Source organism: Larimichthys crocea, chromosome III, assembly GCF_000972845.2.
Source record: "Larimichthys crocea isolate SSNF chromosome III, L_crocea_2.0, whole genome shotgun sequence".
Lineage (NCBI taxonomy): Eukaryota > Metazoa > Chordata > Actinopteri > Sciaenidae > Larimichthys > Larimichthys crocea.
The window spans coordinates 19,327,327-19,345,980 of record NC_040013.1 but is presented as its reverse complement, the minus strand read 5'-3'; the positions used below and the strand labels follow the sequence as shown (position 1 = coordinate 19,345,980).

The window sequence follows — 18,654 nt, the reverse complement described above, 5'->3', positions numbered from 1 at the left end:
TATTACCGGAACGGCTGTCACTTCCACAGGATGGTTACAACTGATTTCGAAAATGGCTTTTCAACTAATAGGAAGATTCTTAATTAGTTGTCATGACTCATTCTGTGTGGGTGGGAGTCCACGCACACCAGATCCAATGATAAAATCACTGAACTGCAGGTCCACTCACACGTGAAACCGTTATGGTGTTTAACACTTTGTTTAAAAGATACAAACTACATATTTTCCTCTTTATACTAAAAAAATAACCTGCCATATCTATTTTTATCGTGTTCTAGAAAACAGGCCTAAAAATGTTGTCATGTAAAGCTGAACACATGAAAGACACTGCTGCAAGCAAACCAACCACATTTTAAACAGTGGTGTGAGTCTTTAATCACTACCATATGTTACTAAAACCAGAACATGGCATATGTGTTCTGATTTATTGAGGTTACTGTTGGTGGAGGAATCGATATCATCCGCACTCGATTTGATATTGATGTCTCGTCTACAATTGATGTTTCACCACTTCTACACAATAATTGCCAACAAGACAACAATTCTATGAGAAATTTATGAACTACTGAACTCACACTGCGATACCGTGAATTTTAAGTATCACATCAAACTGTCGACATTCTCATTAAACCCCCACCCCCCCAAAAAAAAGACACCACCAAGTCCAAAGATGCAAAGTGCATTGCCAGTTACAGTTTGTATCGGCATGAATGAGTTTAATAGGTGAAAAGACCTATCATGATGAAATGAAATCTTTTCACTTTCCACTACATCACACAAGATATTCTCTATTCTCTATAAGCCCTGTCAGTGACACATTTCCTCCTCTTTACAGGAAGGAAATTAATTCTGTTGTCAAGAGCCAACTCCTTCACCATTCGTCATGACATCTGTTTCTTACAGAATAAAAAGAAATGAAATGTTGAGGGCTGCCACGATGTTCATCTTTGGAGCGCCCACCGGTTGCAACTTTAAAGAGGTGAGATGGTTCATTTCTGACAAGTGAAAGAGTCTGCCCTGGGAAACTGACACTGCTCTATGAAGATAAAGTCTCATTTGAATAAACTGCCTCCCCTTCAGAGCATATCCATATGCATGAGATTCTGAGTCTAATTGCTGTTAATTCCTGTTAGATTGATTGTGATTTATTCACATCTCGCAGAGATGCACAAGCCGTATGTATAAATGGAGTCTAACTGATAGATTTCCCCACAGAGTCACCTGAATCAGTTTTGATCTGATGTGGTTTATGTTATTAGATAGATGTGCTCATATTCAAACATATTTTTAAATGATGTTATCACTCCAGAGACACCAATAGCAGCAAGGTCTTCCAACAAATACTCAACTGGTTGCCATTAATTTAATTCAGACATTAATGTTCCCACAGAATGACTCATTTAACTTGTGATCCCATGACCTTTCCTCTTGCACAACAATGATGAGATTTGTGGATTTTCTAGGATGAACTGCACAGTATGACACGAAGAACACGAAGTGGAACGGAAAAATGCTCCCATGTCAGTCAGCCGTTCACACTACATGTGAAGCAGAACAGATTTACAGCAATCAGTGACGAAATTTACATCTGTTGTTGTGATTGATTGCTTTTTAATAATAAATTGCCCATGCACTTTGACTTACTTCTTCTAGAAGATGAATTTTCTGTAAATAAAATGAATTCTACTTACTTAAATGTTCTACTTACACTAATGTTAAGTCAATCAGTCAATCAGACTTTATTTATATAGCACTTTTCATACATGTAAACAGTAACACAAAGTGCTTCATAAACCAACAACCCATTATAAACAGAAGCACAACACAAACTGAGGAAGCGCCAGTAAGGGGTGCAGTGATGACAAACCAAAGGCATATTAACTGATTAAACTAAACTAACTAAAACAAAATAAAAAAAACATTAAAATGTATAAATAGTTAGATAAAACAGAAACAAAGTAAAGCATAAGAAATGTATAGATTAAGGTTAAGATATATAAATAGACGTACACATTCCTAAACAAAAAAATTAATGTGGAAATTGTGTAACAGGTTAAAAGCTATGAACAGAAAAATGTATAAACATAGTTTAGTATATATAGAGAAGTCCTGAGTAAGTAAACTATAGTCAGTTCATAAGATGCCACAGCTCCACTCCACTTAGACCACAGCAGACAGCTGTGGTGAGAACAGCCCATTGGCAGTCTAAAATATGGATGTCATATCCGTTACGTCACCCATAGGTTTCTGAGGAGCCGTATAGTGAAGCTCTGGGTGCTGCCATCTTCCCTCTGACTTGGACTTGGATGTCAGTGGACTTCAGGCAGGCTGAATGACCACCTGTCTGTCAAAGCAGCCAAGTTGTTAATTATGCATAACTTTAAGCATTAATATAAACCGAACGGAAAACACTCAGCACAGTTAGCTATAGAGACCAAACACGTTTTTTTTTTTTTTGTACCAGGCTGTAAACATGTTTATTTCTGCCGTGAACTTGGACCTTGGTGGAGAATGACATGTTCTGTAGCCAGCCTCAAGTGGCTGTTTGAGGAACTGCAGTCATTGGCATTTCCCAGCATTGGCTTCACTTCACAGCGCTGCGCTGGGCCTCCCACGTCTTCACAGTGAATGGTTGGCACTACAGCTAGCTAATCTCTGTTGAATGTCTAACAAAAAGAGATTGCCAGAAAACCACCTTGTACGGTTAACAGTGATGGGTGTAGCCGTGACCTGTAATGAACTAGAGACACTTCATGAACTCTGCATTAAAAAAGGAGGGATAAAGCTGGGGTTAAATGTGTCAGTACTAAGCCAATAAATGATATGACCGTTTGTTTGTAAGTGCTGTTCTGTATTGTCAGAAAAACAGGTAAGGACATATGTAAAGATTTGAGAGGCATTTTGTTTTGAAGGCACTCCAAATGAATTATAACTGCTGGGTGTGTAAATTACCAACAGCATATTACAATAACTCAAAAGATGATGATATGTTGATGTTGTCACAACTTGTTTCTATTGTCCCCGAGGGGCAAAACAAATTAGTTATTGCGGGTTCCTGCTTTTTAAACTATGAATTATGACTTTACACCTATTTTGCTTTGAGTGTTTAATGTCATGTTTCTTTTTATTCCTACTGAGTCATAATTGGCTTAATATTGTGGTTTTTTAACTTTAACAAACTGCATTTGTAGCATAGTATTAGGTGATTACTATGACTTGTTTTTACAAAGGCTTATTAATTTCACTTACTTTCAGTCCTTCTAATCTTCTGTGCCCGCTCATAGAAAATAGTACATTTATGATATGCATTCACCTACGATATGGTATCTACCAAATATACCAGGCCTGCACACTGCACACCTCTATCATCTATGGAAAGTTGATACTTTCTTCAAAGACCTGTCAAAGTATTCCACAAGGTAAAAAGTCTTTTTATATTGTTACTGGAGATCCTTGAAGGAAAACCCAGCTCATTAAAAAATCTGAAATTTTCCTCTCTGCATGCTGCCTCCATCTCCACCGATCTGAGTTAAATATATGGATGTCAGCTCACCTTGGAGTGTTTGCTGTCTAGCACACAGGCATCAGGATTTTAACAGTAAACAGAGGCTTGGGTCTCCTAATTTATGTTTGTGAAATTGAGCTCTGCAGAATCTGTGCACGAGGCAGACAGACTGTTGTATCTCTTTCTCAAATCTAACAGCAGAGTTCATTAGACTGCCATCAGTTCACACAGCAGCCATTGCGAGGTAATGTCCTCTAATGAGTGTGTTGGAGATATGGGCATGTGTGCACACAAGGGAGGATGAGCTCTCTTGCAGCACCGCGGTCTTTGACTTTGAGGCAGACTGTAATTAACAACACTCTGTCGTCCTCTGTGTTATTAGCACAGCTGACCTTTGAACGCTTCAGATCAGTGAAACAACACATCTGCTAAAGCTGCAGTGTTTGAGACGAGGAGTCATGAAGAGAATATTCAACAGACTGTCAGTTTTACAAATTATTGCAGGACTCGTAACTATTGTTGCATTGTTTTGACCAGAAGGTACATCGATACCCAGATTCTGCTTGAGCATCCTTTTTTTTTTTAGGATCTATAATATTTATTCTCTCTGAAACCACTCCATAAGGCCTCACACAATTTATCACAGAACTACAACTTGGATTCACCAGACGATTTCACTGTTCCAAGTCGATCAGATGTTAGAATGATTTTATATGAAGAGGACAGACTCTTCTAAGAGTGATGATGTGAAACACACTCCTCTCAGCTCTCACAGTTCAAGTTGATTCAATGATGTGGAATCCCCCCACATTTTACTCGAGATTAAATCACACCCATTTCCCGAGCCATACAGCCCTTTCTCTGGAAAATCTGTGTTCATCTAGGACTCAGCACCTGTGCCAGCAGTCTTGTAATCATATCAGTGCGTCCATGTTGGCCTATGTGCAAAGATTGAGAGCGTGTAGTCAAAAGGTTTGTGAAGGAGGGAAAAAGATGGACCAGATGAACTTAATCGTCATTGCCTGCCTGAGATTTATCCAAGACATCACTCATACACTGGCACGCCATTTCCGGACTTTCTTGAGCAAAACCCTGACTGGGAACCTATCCAAATATTTCCCCTGAAGTCAGATTAGGCCTGACGTCAAACTCTTAAATCATAATTGCTCTTGCAGGAGCTCAATTTGGTTCACTTTAATTGTTTTGCCACTTTTAACACAGGCAACTTTTTTTTTTTTCACTTTTGCATGCACTTCTATATTGAAACTGCTTCATCAAAACCACATTGTTTATCATGGAAGGAAGAAATCAATGAGGGAGGGCGAAGCCAGACTCAATGAGACAGAATATTGACTTTCTTGGAGAATCTGAAAGTGCTACACTCTCTCAGGCAAATATAAAGACAAAAACATAAAACTGAATAGTTACACTAAGGAAACGGTTTTAATTATTTAACCGATTTAATAATTAATATGGAAAATAGGATATTTACTCACTTAACACTTGGAGTTTTCACTTCATTACATTATTGCCTAATGGTGGGTAACAGCTGGAGAAGACAGTTGAAATGATGACAGACTGCAGGCAAACAGAGGGGAGCATTTGGATTGTCAAGCATTTGGCATTTTTTCCCTTCTCAAACACAGTAGCTGTCTGACGTCTGGGTAATTTGTGTTTTAGCCTTGAGGATTTAACCGAAGGAAACAGCTGGTGTTACAATTGAAATGTAAATATTCTGCATATAGTATGAAACCATCCTGCAAAAGAGGTTCAACAATTCTCGCTATGGTAATGGTGCCGTTTAAAATTGTATGACTTCCCAGGTTTGTCATTGAACTGACCCAGAGATGAGGTAGGACAGTATAGCTCACATCTGAATTCCCAAACAGTCAAACCCCAAACCTCAGGGGATTCACCCCCCCTTCTTTAAACCTCAACCTGACTTACACTTTCTACAGCTGATTAAAAGACCATTACAAGTTGGCTTCTTTTGCAGACTGACTGCCGCTTGGTACTGACGAAATCAGTTTTATCTCCTCCTGCCCTGGCCGGGGTCCCTGCTGTGCTGGAGGATGCATTTGAAATACAAAGCATCTACGAGACATGTCAAGCAACCCTCTAACAGCTGAAGCAAAAGCAGGATGTCTGCAAACTCTCCAGGATCACATATCAGTGCGTTCTTGTCATTCCTTTTTCCTCTCGGTCTGTATATTACTCACAGCAAAGCAGTAATGTTTCCAGCAGATTAACAGATATCCATGGAGTACATGCTTACTTGATTCTGCTGTTCATGAAGTTGGAGAGGTTTTAAATTGACAGCGTTAGAGTTAAACATTAATATCGAAAATCTGAGGCTGTCTTCAGGAGAGCACTTTCACAGTGATTTGGGTAATTTTTTTCTTGGGTCAAACACACAATTCAGATATTTCAGATAATGAGCTCAGAGTTATATTTAATGTAATCTTTAATCCTTATCTTTAAATTCTGCCAGATCTTGTATCTGTTGAACTGTCTTGCTTGTTATATTCTGCAGTATTCTGAAGCATGTAGAAGGAAATCAGTCATTTCTAAAAGTTAAAGATCACAAAACCAGACAGTGCAGCCCACATACTTTACTCAGAAAACCCCACTCCAATGAAAATGTATGACAATAGTAACCAGTAGCATTGTGTGTGCATGTGTGTTGGTGCAAATATCTGAACTGCTGCCGCTGTTGCTTATAAATAAACCAGCTCTGCGGATCATCTTTAAAAGCTGCTCTGGATGATGTATGGTTAAAATGTTGTGTTGCTTTATTCATCGCAATTAATGTTTTTAGTTTTTGTGTTTTAAGTTGATGTGATTGGACAATAGAAATTATACTTTGGATGTTAAAACTACCTTTCTCAGTAGATGGAGTTTGCTCAGTTATCATTGTCAAGATCATTATGATAAAATACTTCCATGACAAATATTCACAGGTGTGTTAAAAGTCCTGGTTAATAACAGTAAGTGGACATGGAGTTAGCAGGTTTAGTGTCAGGGTAAGGGTAGAGGGTTGGACACAATAAATGTAGTTTTACCAGCTGTTCCCTGATTTTTTTCTCAGTTCCATGAAGCATTTTAACCTTTTTTCAGCTCATTGTTTTGGTTTTTACAGCCAGCAACGTTAAGATTTTGGTTCAGTCTTGCAGCTCTCATCTGCATCATTTCCAGCAAGTAGCTGCTTTCAGTGAAAAACCTCTCGTGAACCCACTGTACGCAGCCTGCCCGGGACCAAACAAAGTTATCTACTAGCTGATAAGCGTAAGGCATCATTTAACTAACAGCCATATAATTCTCAGAGAAGTTGATATAGAACAAAAAGAGGGCTAAAAGGTGAGTAAATATTGGACTTGCATTCATCAGGTGGACACAAATACGACTAAAGCACCAATGATGAATGATTTATCTGCTGGAGGCATAAATGGTCAACTGTTTGCTCAAAAGTGCCAGCCTTATAATGTGTTAATGTGTCAGTGTTAATGCAAATTCAAGCTGTTTTAGATAAAATAAGAATAAAGGTCACCTGACCTTTTCAGGATTAAATCAGTATTAAAGCATATCTTTCTGGAGTGGAGTCATAAGTAGAGTTATAAATGAAAGATCAAGGTAGAAAAAACATGTTACATCAATTATTAGAGGGAATCAGAAGCTGGTTGTTTTCAGTCTGTACACATGTCTGTAGCCTTATAAAACACTTACAACAAACCACAGTTCTACCTGGAAACCTCTCTTTCTATATCACTTTTCACCTCCCATTCCACCACCCACTCTTCCTTATCTGACCTGTGAACCTCAGAGGAACCGACGCTCATCCCTGTGGACCACCAGGACTGAAAATAGCACAAACAAACATAGCAGGAAATCCTCAGCCTTGCTTTTATTTATTCAAACCTCCCACATGTTTCTCTGAAAAAAAAAAAAAAGTACACTGAACAGGGAATGTCGATGGAATTTTCTCCCCATACCACTGTGTGCACACAAAAGCACTGTTACTATTAACATCTGACCTTGTCCCAGAGCATTCTCCAACATGAATTTTAAACAAGCGCTCTCTTCACCCAGACCTTAATGACCCCCCTCAGATACCTTGCAAAATTATTCATCACATCGTCACATAACAGTTGCCTCAAGCCAAAATATGGAATGGGTTCCTTATGCTGGATTTTCCAGCGTATTGATCAAAACTGTCAAATTTTTCAGCTGCGTGCCAGGATGTGTTGGAATAAAAAGTATCGCAGAATGAAAAGTAATGACATTCATATGCATCAGTCAGAACGAACAGATCTAAATGGAAGGATAACCAATTTTTATTAATGCGCGTTGTGCATGTTTGTAAGTGTGTGTGAATGTATTCGTATGTGAAAGAGGGGAAAGAGAAAAAAACGCAGCTACACTAACACCTGAACCTCAGCGACAGGTTGACATTGGCCGGGTTTTGACAGGAGTGAGAAAATTCCATCTAATTGAAGGATGCTTGTCAGCCCTCTAACCGTCAAACTGATGTCAGGAGAAAATTGCCTACCAGCCATTCTCAGTCAGCTCTTCTCCTTTCTCTTCTCCCGGCAGCAAACTCACTGTCTGCAGATATAGACAGAAGCAGCCAATTCAACCAGTGTATTTTAGATCAAAGTAGTGAAAGCAAAACACACTCTTGAAAGATGTCAACTAATGACACATGCTTGACAGTGGGTTTGAAGCTGTCCTATCCCGGTCCTCTGCTGTGGGCCTGCACTGATAATCCCGGCTACCTATAGCTGTTGTGCCAAATCTTTATTTTGTCTGTCTCAGTGGATGTGTTACATCAATTGTGCACTTCACATGGAGGCAGAAATGGATTTAAATTAGGCGTAAGAGAAGAGCACATTTCTCAAAACCATACAACTACCCCCAGTGAATTAGCAGGAAGTCTACATTACATCTAGACCACAAAACACACAAGACCAAAACACACCGGACCAATATCATAAAACAAGATTACTTGTGAACAGCATCAAATATAGCTTTAAAAGTCATATATAAACATATACATTGGAACAATTCTTTAAAATTAGTGAATCAAAAGGATAAATAAGTCCTAAAACAGATGACACTAATGATCATGATATACTAAATAATAAATACAATAAATGGAGTCAGTCTATTCTTCCACTAGTCGTGTATGCATATAAACTGAGATGATATAGAAAGAAAGAGAGGAAATGGTGACACTGTGTGGTTGTATTATGTAAGTGAAATGTATAGTATAACTAGAGGAGGAAGAATTATTCAGAGCAAAGCATTAAGACAAAGCTTTGCATTCAAAAGTTTACTCAAGTACAAATGTAGTATAATGTACTTTAGTCTACTTTAGTAAAAAAGTAGATCCTTACTCATGACTCAGCCCATTTGTATTACTTTACATTCATATATTACCACTTTCTAATGAGGCACTTTTCATAAAAGATTTGTAAAATGACATTAGTGAGCTTTCATTAAATTATTTACTAATGCTTTATAGGTCAGTCTAATAACCCACCCATAAACCAATAGTAATAACAACAAATCATCAATCCTCCCTTTCCAATAAGTCATGTATGTGCAGATATACATGTTAGTAAGTGGAATGAATTAGTAATAAAGTAATAATAATTAATAAAGGATCGTTGGGTTCTCCCTCTCTAATAACTCACCAGTGAAAGTTGGTCACTTACCTGCAAATTCAAATGCAATTTATAATTGATCAACTTCTCTTAATAATCATGTAGATTTTGATCCAAATACTATGTGACCTATTCCAGAATGTCCATTGTACAGGTCTTTCTGATACATTTAAAGCAGCTATAACCAGTATTTTACAATTAAAATGTATCAGTAGACAATGTTAAATCAAGGTCACTTCTTTATAATAGTGAGTTCAGCTCACACAGACAGACGCAGTTATCAACTAGCTGGTGCAGCATTTAACCACTAAAAGGATAGGTATTTAGAGACTATTGGACTTACTGCACATCCTCATGAATTATAATGTTGCTCCTTATAACTGCTGCATGTGTAAATGAACAAATCTTTGCTAACACGTTTTTGTCTTCTTCTTGTTTCTGCTGCCCTCAAGTGGCCAAAAAATAAAACCTAAAGACAAAGAAAATGTCCCTGAACGAGGATTTTACACAACATGGCAACCCAAAACATGTTCTTCTTAATTGCTTATAGCTATATACATATATAGCTATCATAGTTATCATTAATAAAGCCATTAAGTACAGCTTAACCCTTTAAAACAGAATTTTATTAGAAAGTGGTACTATATATTATACTACTACTTGGATTATTAACTTGGATTTATACTGCTCCAGAGTTTAATCAAGTGTATCATATATAAACTCATCACCTGTTTTGTATATAAAATGTTTATCTACAAAGTAAATGTACAACATTTACCTCTGAGCTGTAGTATAGTAGATATGTATAGTAACTTATAGTATTCAGTGGAGTATTCAAAATTTTACTTGATGAAAAAGACTTAAATATTAGACTTGATCTAATAGATGCTTCAGTCTTTACTGTAAGTAATTTCCGCTGGGCCCTTTAACAAGGACGTGATATACCACTATTACAAACCTATTACTGTTGCAACGTTTCACCAAATTAATGTTAAGAGGGATAAGGAAAAGCTCTGCAATTCATTCTCATTTGAAATGTTTTTACTTTGTAATCCATGAGCCACACACAGATGTTTGATGTTTTTTTTAATTAAGTTACACTGTTAATGTGGTATAAATGGCAACAGACGTAAGCTGTGCAAGCCTGTGAGAGGTAGAAACACAGCTGGCTATTGGATGGTTGCAATATGCCACAGTTTGAGATGTAAGGCAATACACAGATGCAGAAAATTATACTGTATGAGCTGTCAAATGCACGGTGCGAGCAGGTGGTTCAGCAGACACAAGGACAGACAATCAGTGCATAGTGGTGCAGTCTTTTGACAGGAGGAGCACTAATGTTTAAATAGTTGTCAGTCACAGGTCATGTATTTGGCGTTTTGGAAAAAGTTCATGACAAAAGATTAAAGACAGTCAACAGCTTTTTTTCTGAGTTTCATAAGGAAGATGCTCCCTTTTCCCCTCAGTCTGTAAAACATGACATGACATTAAGTTACAATGATTCTGAGCAGAACAAGTTCAAGCTTTGAAAAGTTATTTTGTTCCCAAAAAAGTATCACCAGCTGCAATATGTCAGTCTTGGCTTCTTTCATAGGTGTGGATTAAAATAAGTCGGCTGGACGAAACCACTAGACATGAAGGGATGCAGGAGCCCTCCAGTGGAAGAAAGCGGAACACCAGCTGTGTGGAAGATCACATTCCCAGAGCTGAAGTTAGGGAAAGTTTGGTGGAAGCTGGCGGGACTTGACCCACACGTGGGAGGGTTTTGACTAACGTTGACAAGAGAATTAGAGCCGGACTGCAAGGTGCTGTCCGCCCCGGGGTTCTGCTTTTTCCATTTGGTCCTCCTGTTCTGAAACCATATTTTCACCTGAGTTTCAGTCAGACTCAAAGACAGGGCCAGGTTTAGTCTCTCGCACACGGACAAGTACCGAGTTGTGCGGAACTTGTTTTCCAGAGCGACCAGTTGCTCGTAAGTGAATGCTGTTCTGGCGCGCCGTGGTTTGGCGCAGGCCTGGTCAGGGCGTCGCCGCTTGTGCGGTGAGGGGTCCTGCAAGGTGACCGCCGTTGACCCTCCATCGTCTTGCTCCCCGGTGAGACGGGCCTCTGTTTCAGCCGGTGGGGAGAGCAGAAGGGGGTCAGCATCAACTGCATGATGTTTGGAGGCTGCAGAGTGTTCATCTCCTGTTTCTTCCACTGTAGACACAAGAAAGGAGTTAACTCATGAGGTGTCTGCACATAGATGCATAGTTATATCCTAATGCTTGTACTATTACATATATATGTTTTACATCAAGATAATTGTTTGGCCTGCTAGCTGTTATTTTGGTCCATCCTGACTTTAAGGATATTTGGATAGGGGTACCAAAGAACCAAAGAGCTGTCAGGAGTGTTGATGATTGTGTTGTAAAATATGGTAAGAGAGTCATGTAAGAAAGGGTATCTCAAGCCCTGTACAGTGTTTTTTTTCCTGTGTGTGTGTTTCCTTTGACGTGGTTAAGGGAGAGATTTCAGGTCAAAGGTTAAGAACAAATTGTTGGGGCATCCTGGGAGAGGGGCCTCTCTTTTCTTCTGTCCCTATCTGTCCCTATCTTGATTTATACTATGCAGCAAATTCAGCATCTAACATATAGTGTATAATTATTACTATTTCATTTCCAGTACATCCAGCATCCACTATTTAGGGGTGAAACTAAAGGCCCTCTCTGGATGACAAAAGGCTTTGCTGATGGTTCTTAAAACTGATTAACTGGCTGAATATTTTAGGTTATTTGCAAGATTAAACCATATTTTTGAAGAGGTAGCTAGTAATATTTGATTTGACCTTTTGATGTGATAGTCCAAAAAAGCCTAAAAGCTGTCTAAAATGGTCGCAGTGCTGAAAGGACAGCTCCTGACAAGACACAAGTCGTGTCAAAGTCCACACCTGCCTCACAGATTTTTTTTCTTCTTCATTGTGGAGCCATGCTCTATCCTTTTTGTCCTGTTTGAGCTGCACTTTGAATACCAGATATAACAGAAGGCCTAAAGTTGACATCTGTAAAGTGTTTGATTAGGATCCGGAGGTCGCTCGAGCGGAACGGGGCAATGATTCAGAGGAGGGGGAGACTTGGTCACTAATCCTTAAATAATTTATAAACCACACAGCGCCTCAAATGTCATGTTGCGGAAAGAAATCCCGTCTAAATCCAGCTCCGCCACCTCAGCCATGACGTGCTAATGGAGTTTCATATTTGCTGCCGGGTCGATAAATGTCATCTATTTAAAGGGAAGTTTTAATCGAACGATATTTAGGATCAGACATGGATGGGGTGTGAAGTTTGTACCTGCAAGGTGCTAGAGGGAGATATGCAGGATGCAGTAATGGGATATCGATCAAAGCGCGCAGAGGCATCCTCAATGGGACGATTTAAACAATTATCTAGCCTGCCTGTCCCTGTGCCAATCACACGCCGGGGCTCTGGGAGCAAGCCTTTGTGGCTTTCTTGAAAGGAAACGCAGCCTTGGAAATTAAGGGAAGGTCATACAGAGATGACAATAAATCTGATAGAAAATATCGCCTCACTTGCAGGTGTTGCAGTGAAGAGAAAAAAAGTTTTAATTGCAAGATTTTACAATAAATATTTAGCCTAATTAATTCATGCACTCTTATTTTTCAATGTTGAGATGTGGCAGTGTATATATATATATATATACACACATTTATCAATATGTCTGGGTGGTAATAAAATAAAAATTGGCATGTGTATTTAACAAAAGCAAACACGTGAACATTTGATCTATAGGCTGAATAATAGACTCAAATTCTCTGTTTTCTCTACCTGTTTCCATGCGCTCAACTCTGAAGTCTCCACCTGCAGTGCTGTCCGACTCCACACTTGCTCCCACTGCATTTGGCACAGGAAACTTCTCGGTGACGATGGAAAGTTCGTTTGCCCTTTTGCTGTTGAATTTCTTCGGATCCAAAATATCAATTATAGAAAAGGAAATCTTATGACTGGACGTCATTGTCACTCCACAGTCCTTGGGGTCCAGCATCCTTTGCTGAGAGAAAAAAAAAGAAGAGGGGAAAAAAGGGATCTGATGTGCGTAATTACGCGTGAGAAGAGGAACTTCTCATAGTTTACTTCTCGTCTTCAAGCTTCATCAAACCGGATAGGTGGTGATGATCTCTCGGATTGTGGTCTTGGCTCCTCCGCTTCTTGTCTGTCAGTCTCGCAGCTTGAATGAGATGACCGGAGCGCGGTCTTTAAAGCGCCTGTCCCCCCCGACTCTCAACCGGACACGTGACACAAACACTATTAGTGTTTCACACGACCACCTAATGGGCTCAAAGCATTCGTCGATAATCACCCATATCATTAAATTCAATAATCCACGACCTGCGAGTAAATTGGGCACAGATGGCACTTGATCCATATCAGAGATCGCCCTGTCTCCCCAAATTGGACTCTTTTAGATGCGTTACTGTCATGAAGGGGATTTTCGTGTCCCCTGAGCCACAGAAAAACTTTCTCCTAATCGAAACCAAACGGTTTCTGCTTATAAACTGCTGGCTCTTCATGGGAACGTTGCAGCATTACGATTCCTATCAGTGTAAATCAAAACTCCATGTATTAAAATGTAAGAATTGAGTGAAATGTAATTCTCTCTATTTAGCGATCAGTAATTATTAAGCACAGATGTTGGTAGATATGCAGTAACTGAAAAAGTAAATCAAACTCTTACAAGTACTTCAAGTGATGTTTATATATAATAGATATAATATTTAGTACACAGGTGGTGATTATTTCCAGGTATTATGAAGATATTTTGTTTAACATTCTAGATGCTGTGGCAGCTAAACTACTAAACTACTGCTTTATGACCCTCAATCCCTGCTAAAACTAACTAGACTAAATAAGGATGTGTGTTTTAAACAGACTTAAAGGATCCATGACTATTATTTGATTATTCTTCGAAGCATTTGAAGCTAAATTGCACACGTACAATGAACACAGCTGATTGTTTTCTCACCTGAGGTGATAGATTTATATTCACAATCAGTCTGCTCCCAAGTCTTTGCTATTAGTATTCAATATAAAGTGACATACGGTTGTTTAAAGCTTGATGCCTGGTGATGGCTTAAATGGTGAAACCAGCTAAAGATCAATAATCTCAGCAGGTGTCCAATACAGATAAAAACCTGATGGCCACAGACAGTCATTTTGGATACTGGAAGGCCAAACCAGTAACTGCAACAGCACATGAGGGCTTATTTGGCGCTTCCTTTAACCCATCAGTCCTTGAATGACCTAAATTATTTGGATTTTCAGTCACTCCTTCTGCTATAATTTCTTTAAAATGAGCTGATTTGTATTTTTGTAGAATTAGAATACGTGTTTTAATTTGTGATTTTTCCTGAAGGATAGCTGTGATTTCTGTTCTGGTCCACATTTATGATGATTTATGCATTAACATATTTTACTATCTAAACCTGTGAGGTCTTACATTGTGTGTGCGAGTGAGACAGACAGGAGGCATGAGGGCCATTTCTCTGTATGTAGTTCTGTCTGGTGTTTGTGACATGGGGGAGACGATCATGTTTACACACTGTTAAAGGCCTGCCCACACAATTTCCTGTGTTACTTATACAGTTCAGTAGTCTACATGGAGGTTTCATTGCTACCCAGTCATAGTCTGGTGGACTGGCTTGGTCTGCAGTAGTTACATAGTCAAACATTTGTTAAAGTCGCCCCTACAGGGTGTCTGCGTGTCAGCATTAGCATGTGTATGGCACTTGCACGGCCATTACTGTAGGCCCTTCATATGAATAGAGCCCACTGCACACTGGAGGTTTACAACTTCCTACGAGAAAGCCCAGTGGCTGGACATCTGTTTGTGTGTGTCAGCGGGACAAAGGGACGAGCCCCGAGGACAAAGAGGCCCTCAGGTAGACTTCAGAGAGCGAGAACAGCAGCTGGCTGTGTACGGGCCAGAGCAAGACTTCAGAGAGGAGGAGTGTCCCCTGTCAGACACAGCATGGAGCCAAAGAGACACACTTCCATCCAAGACCCCCCTCCAAGGTCAATAAAGTCTTCACTTCACGGGGAGGCTGCCCCCAGTCTGCTAAACGTCAGATAATTTGTCTAATGGCAGGAGCGGCATTATGAGCTGCAGTTCTGTATTGTCTATTGTTTTCTCTAAAGTCCTCCACTGTCTCCACAACTCTCCTGTAAAGTGGGACTCAGACAAAGGATCAGCAAGTGTCTGGTGAACCATTAAGAGAGGCTGTTAGATCGTCAGTGTCCGATTCCCAAACTGTGTGGTTGTGGGTTCCAAGACACAGTCACACTGTACATACTGTGCACTTTTTGCATACGTCTGTCGTCATTTATTTCAGTGTGTAACAACTTGCACATTAAGTCAAGTTTTTGTTTTTTTGTTTTTTGTTTTGCTTTCCAAATCTATCAAAATACACCAAATCATCCTTTTAACAGCTTACTATTCATAAGATAGGGTTGATGACAACACAGCTTGTTCTTGGCAGCTGATTTGCAAATCTTGGACGCTTGAATACTTGCAACTGTTCAACCTTTGACAAAAAAACTAAGACTGCTCACTGATAACTGGTACATTACAAATCTCACACAGCTTTAGTGTCTCCAAATTGATTTTCACACTCTGCAGAAATGAAATCAACTCATAACTTTGGGTATTTTTTGGAGATTTGTCAGCTTTAATAATACACAACCTGTGGTTAAAATACTAGAACATAGAAAACCTCCAGTTTGGTTATTTGAATGCTCTGTTTTAACTTGTGACTACTGTTGTGCCACTACCTGAGTTTCTACTTTATCTGCACTCGGAGGCACTTGGCATCGATGTGTGCCAGTGTAGATCAATACAGTACAATCTCCCTTAACAAACATGAAGCGTTCCTCATTTTGCCAAGTCTCCCGTCTGCACTGCATGACTGAGATTTTTTTGCTGCCAGGCCTCCTTTTCTGCTAGACCTCTGTGTTTGTTTGACTCTCTCCGACAACAAGGTCAGTGGCATTGCCCAGTAATTGTCCTAACGGCCTGTATACCTGTTGGGTGGAGGCGAGTAATGAGAGTTTTTCATTATGGGTGGGACGGGTGAGTGCGCCTGGCAGATGCTGACAGGCAGCAGATGTGTAAAGTTGGGGGTGATTTGTAAAGGGGTCAACTGCATCACAGAGGAGATGGAGGGCGATGTGGGGCGGGGGTAAATTATGCTGAGGGACATTGTCAGTCATACTGCGCCCCTGTCACAACAAGGTAAAGGTCAGTTCAAACACTGATGTTGTCAACAACCAGCACAATGTGGTCATGTTGGCAAAGTGCGCAAACTTTCTACCACACATTGACCAGAGGCGTTTGGTTCAAACCTAAAACTGTATGTACACGTGCAAACAATCCATTCTGATGTGATTTAATACTAAAACTAAATGGGATTTGACAACTGTGCCCCTTAAACATGTAACATGTAATATCCAGTCTTGTGTTCATGCAAAGTTATAAGAGGAGACATGGCATGCAAAGCAAAAGAAGACTAAATCTTCTTTTGTTTCTGCATCACCGTTGTGTTGAGTCTGTGAAGAGAGAAAACAGTGGTTTATACTTCATCTTGTCTCATTAATGACACACACTATATGCATTTGTTTCCTCCGGCATTCACATGGTACACATGGATTCAGAAATCAATGAAAATCACAATCCTCAGTTGTGAGGATGGCTGTGGGTGATCGACGAAGAATCAGAGCATTTGGTCTTATTTCCATTCCTTAAGCTCAAGCTTAGTTTAACTGATACAGACCATTACATACTCACAGGAAGGATTACTCTTTGTGAAAGACTACATCAGGTAACACAGCAGTATTTTGTCTTCCCAGAGAGGACTGGGCCATCTTGGCCTAATGCCCTGGCTAGACCTTCAGATTCTTCAGTCTGTAAATTAGGCTACACAGATATTTTGGCCGGCTTGTACTCTCCGAACACACACACACACACACACACACACACACACACACACAAATGCAATAGCAGCCACGGGGAGGTGAGCGTTGCAGTGAGCAAAGGAGAGTGTACATATTGTAAGAGAGAAAACTGCTGCAGCTCCGTGTTTTCCACTGGGCTGAGGCCCTGCTAGTAATGGCTCTGTGGTCTCTGGCATCTGCACAGAGCTCACTGTCACTCAACGTGAGCATTGATTAGCCATTGTTCTGAGAAGGTCACATCATAATTCATTAACAATAATTAGTCCCGCAGTGCCACCTGCACTCCTTCTCTCGATTGCCCTGTTAAATTACGAGCAACCATCACGGTTCACGCGTGGAACAATGAAGATGTATCCGCAACGTAAAGGCAAGAGCTATTAGTTACATTATTTAAATGGAGCCGTTTAAACCTGGGGAGCTGTCTTTATGAAGGGCAATTAGGCGCTAACCGTAATTGATAATTCGTGCTAATTACAAATTAGGAAATATAAATAGTGGGTGTAGGATTAATCATCATTGTGGTTAAGCGGGGAGAAGCCATGGTGCAGGCTGGGTAGGTGTGATGGAAGGCAATGGATTATTCCTCATTCATCTCCATCTAGTGCAGAAACAGATTGTGTTTGTCCCTTTATATTTCTCCATTGACCATTATCTCTTTTTTGTTTCTGTGTCCTTGCCAAATAGTCCACGAGGTTGTGAAAGTGTGAGTCATTAGTGAGCTGCACAATGAGAGCGCAGTGGCCCTGTAATGATAGATGTTACTGGGAGGACTGGTCTCTTTTTTATCTGTTCCTAGACTGATATGATGACATTAAAGCCGAAAAAAAGATGCTGCTTTTACTGCTTCCTGCAGTTTATTAGATGTTTAATTTTTCATAATTGACAAATCTTTTTTTATTACTGAGTTATTAATTGTTTAATTTTTAGCTCAGTGGACAAGATATATGTATTTAAATAAAGAAGAAGTGTTTTTATACAGATGCAATACATATTTTTGCCACAAATAATCTGCCCAGTTCTTTTAACTAGATTTTCCTGACTTGATTTTGAATTTGAAAAGTTTCTTTTGAGAGTACACTGTTTTAATCCACTTCTAGTTTTATCATAATTTGTGTGTTTTGATGATTTATATTAGCTTATGATATAATTTATTACATTTAGTGTGCTACCTTTTTGGGGTGCTCAGTCTAATATTAACACCATCATGCTGTTTGCACAGCACCGGGTCAGATTTCAAATTAAATCTTGGCCCTTCACATCTAATTAGATGAAGGCTCTCCCAAGGTCACCTCATCTGACCTTTGAACTTGGTATCTCAGGCCACAGGGATGAAGATGCATGTTCCAATCCAGTAAACTCACTTGCTTTTCAGTGTGATGACTCTATCATGTGACACAATAAGATGTAACCTATTCCCTCTCATAAAGAGTTTCAGACAAGTCTTGTTGGTATGCTACCTAAACTGCATATTACATCATTTCAAGCC

General features: G+C 39.6%; 1 protein-coding gene across 1 annotated transcript; it reads right to left on the bottom strand.

The window, feature by feature from the left end:
- Positions 1-10,254: 10,254 nt before the first annotated feature.
- Positions 10,255-13,750, bottom strand: nkx1.2la (NK1 transcription factor related 2-like,a). The gene is made up of 2 exons (XM_019269285.2): positions 12,990-13,750; positions 10,255-11,364 (listed from the first exon to the last, which is right to left on the bottom strand). The coding sequence occupies exons 1-2, from the start codon at positions 13,204-13,206 to the stop codon at positions 10,757-10,759; spliced, it is 825 nt and encodes a 274-aa protein (XP_019124830.1). The 5' UTR covers positions 13,207-13,750; the 3' UTR covers positions 10,255-10,756.
- Between the last annotated feature and the right edge of the window lie 4,904 nt (positions 13,751-18,654).

Excerpts from the sequence above, each read along its gene's own strand:
- nkx1.2la (XM_019269285.2), bottom strand. The coding sequence starts at position 13,206 with ATGCTGGACCCCAAGGACTGTGGAGTGACAATGACGTCCAGTCATAAG. Across the intron at positions 11,365-12,989 it reads AGTTGAGCGCATGGAAACAG|TGGAAGAAACAGGAGATGAA; the intron begins GTAGAGAAAACA and ends TTGTGTCTACAG.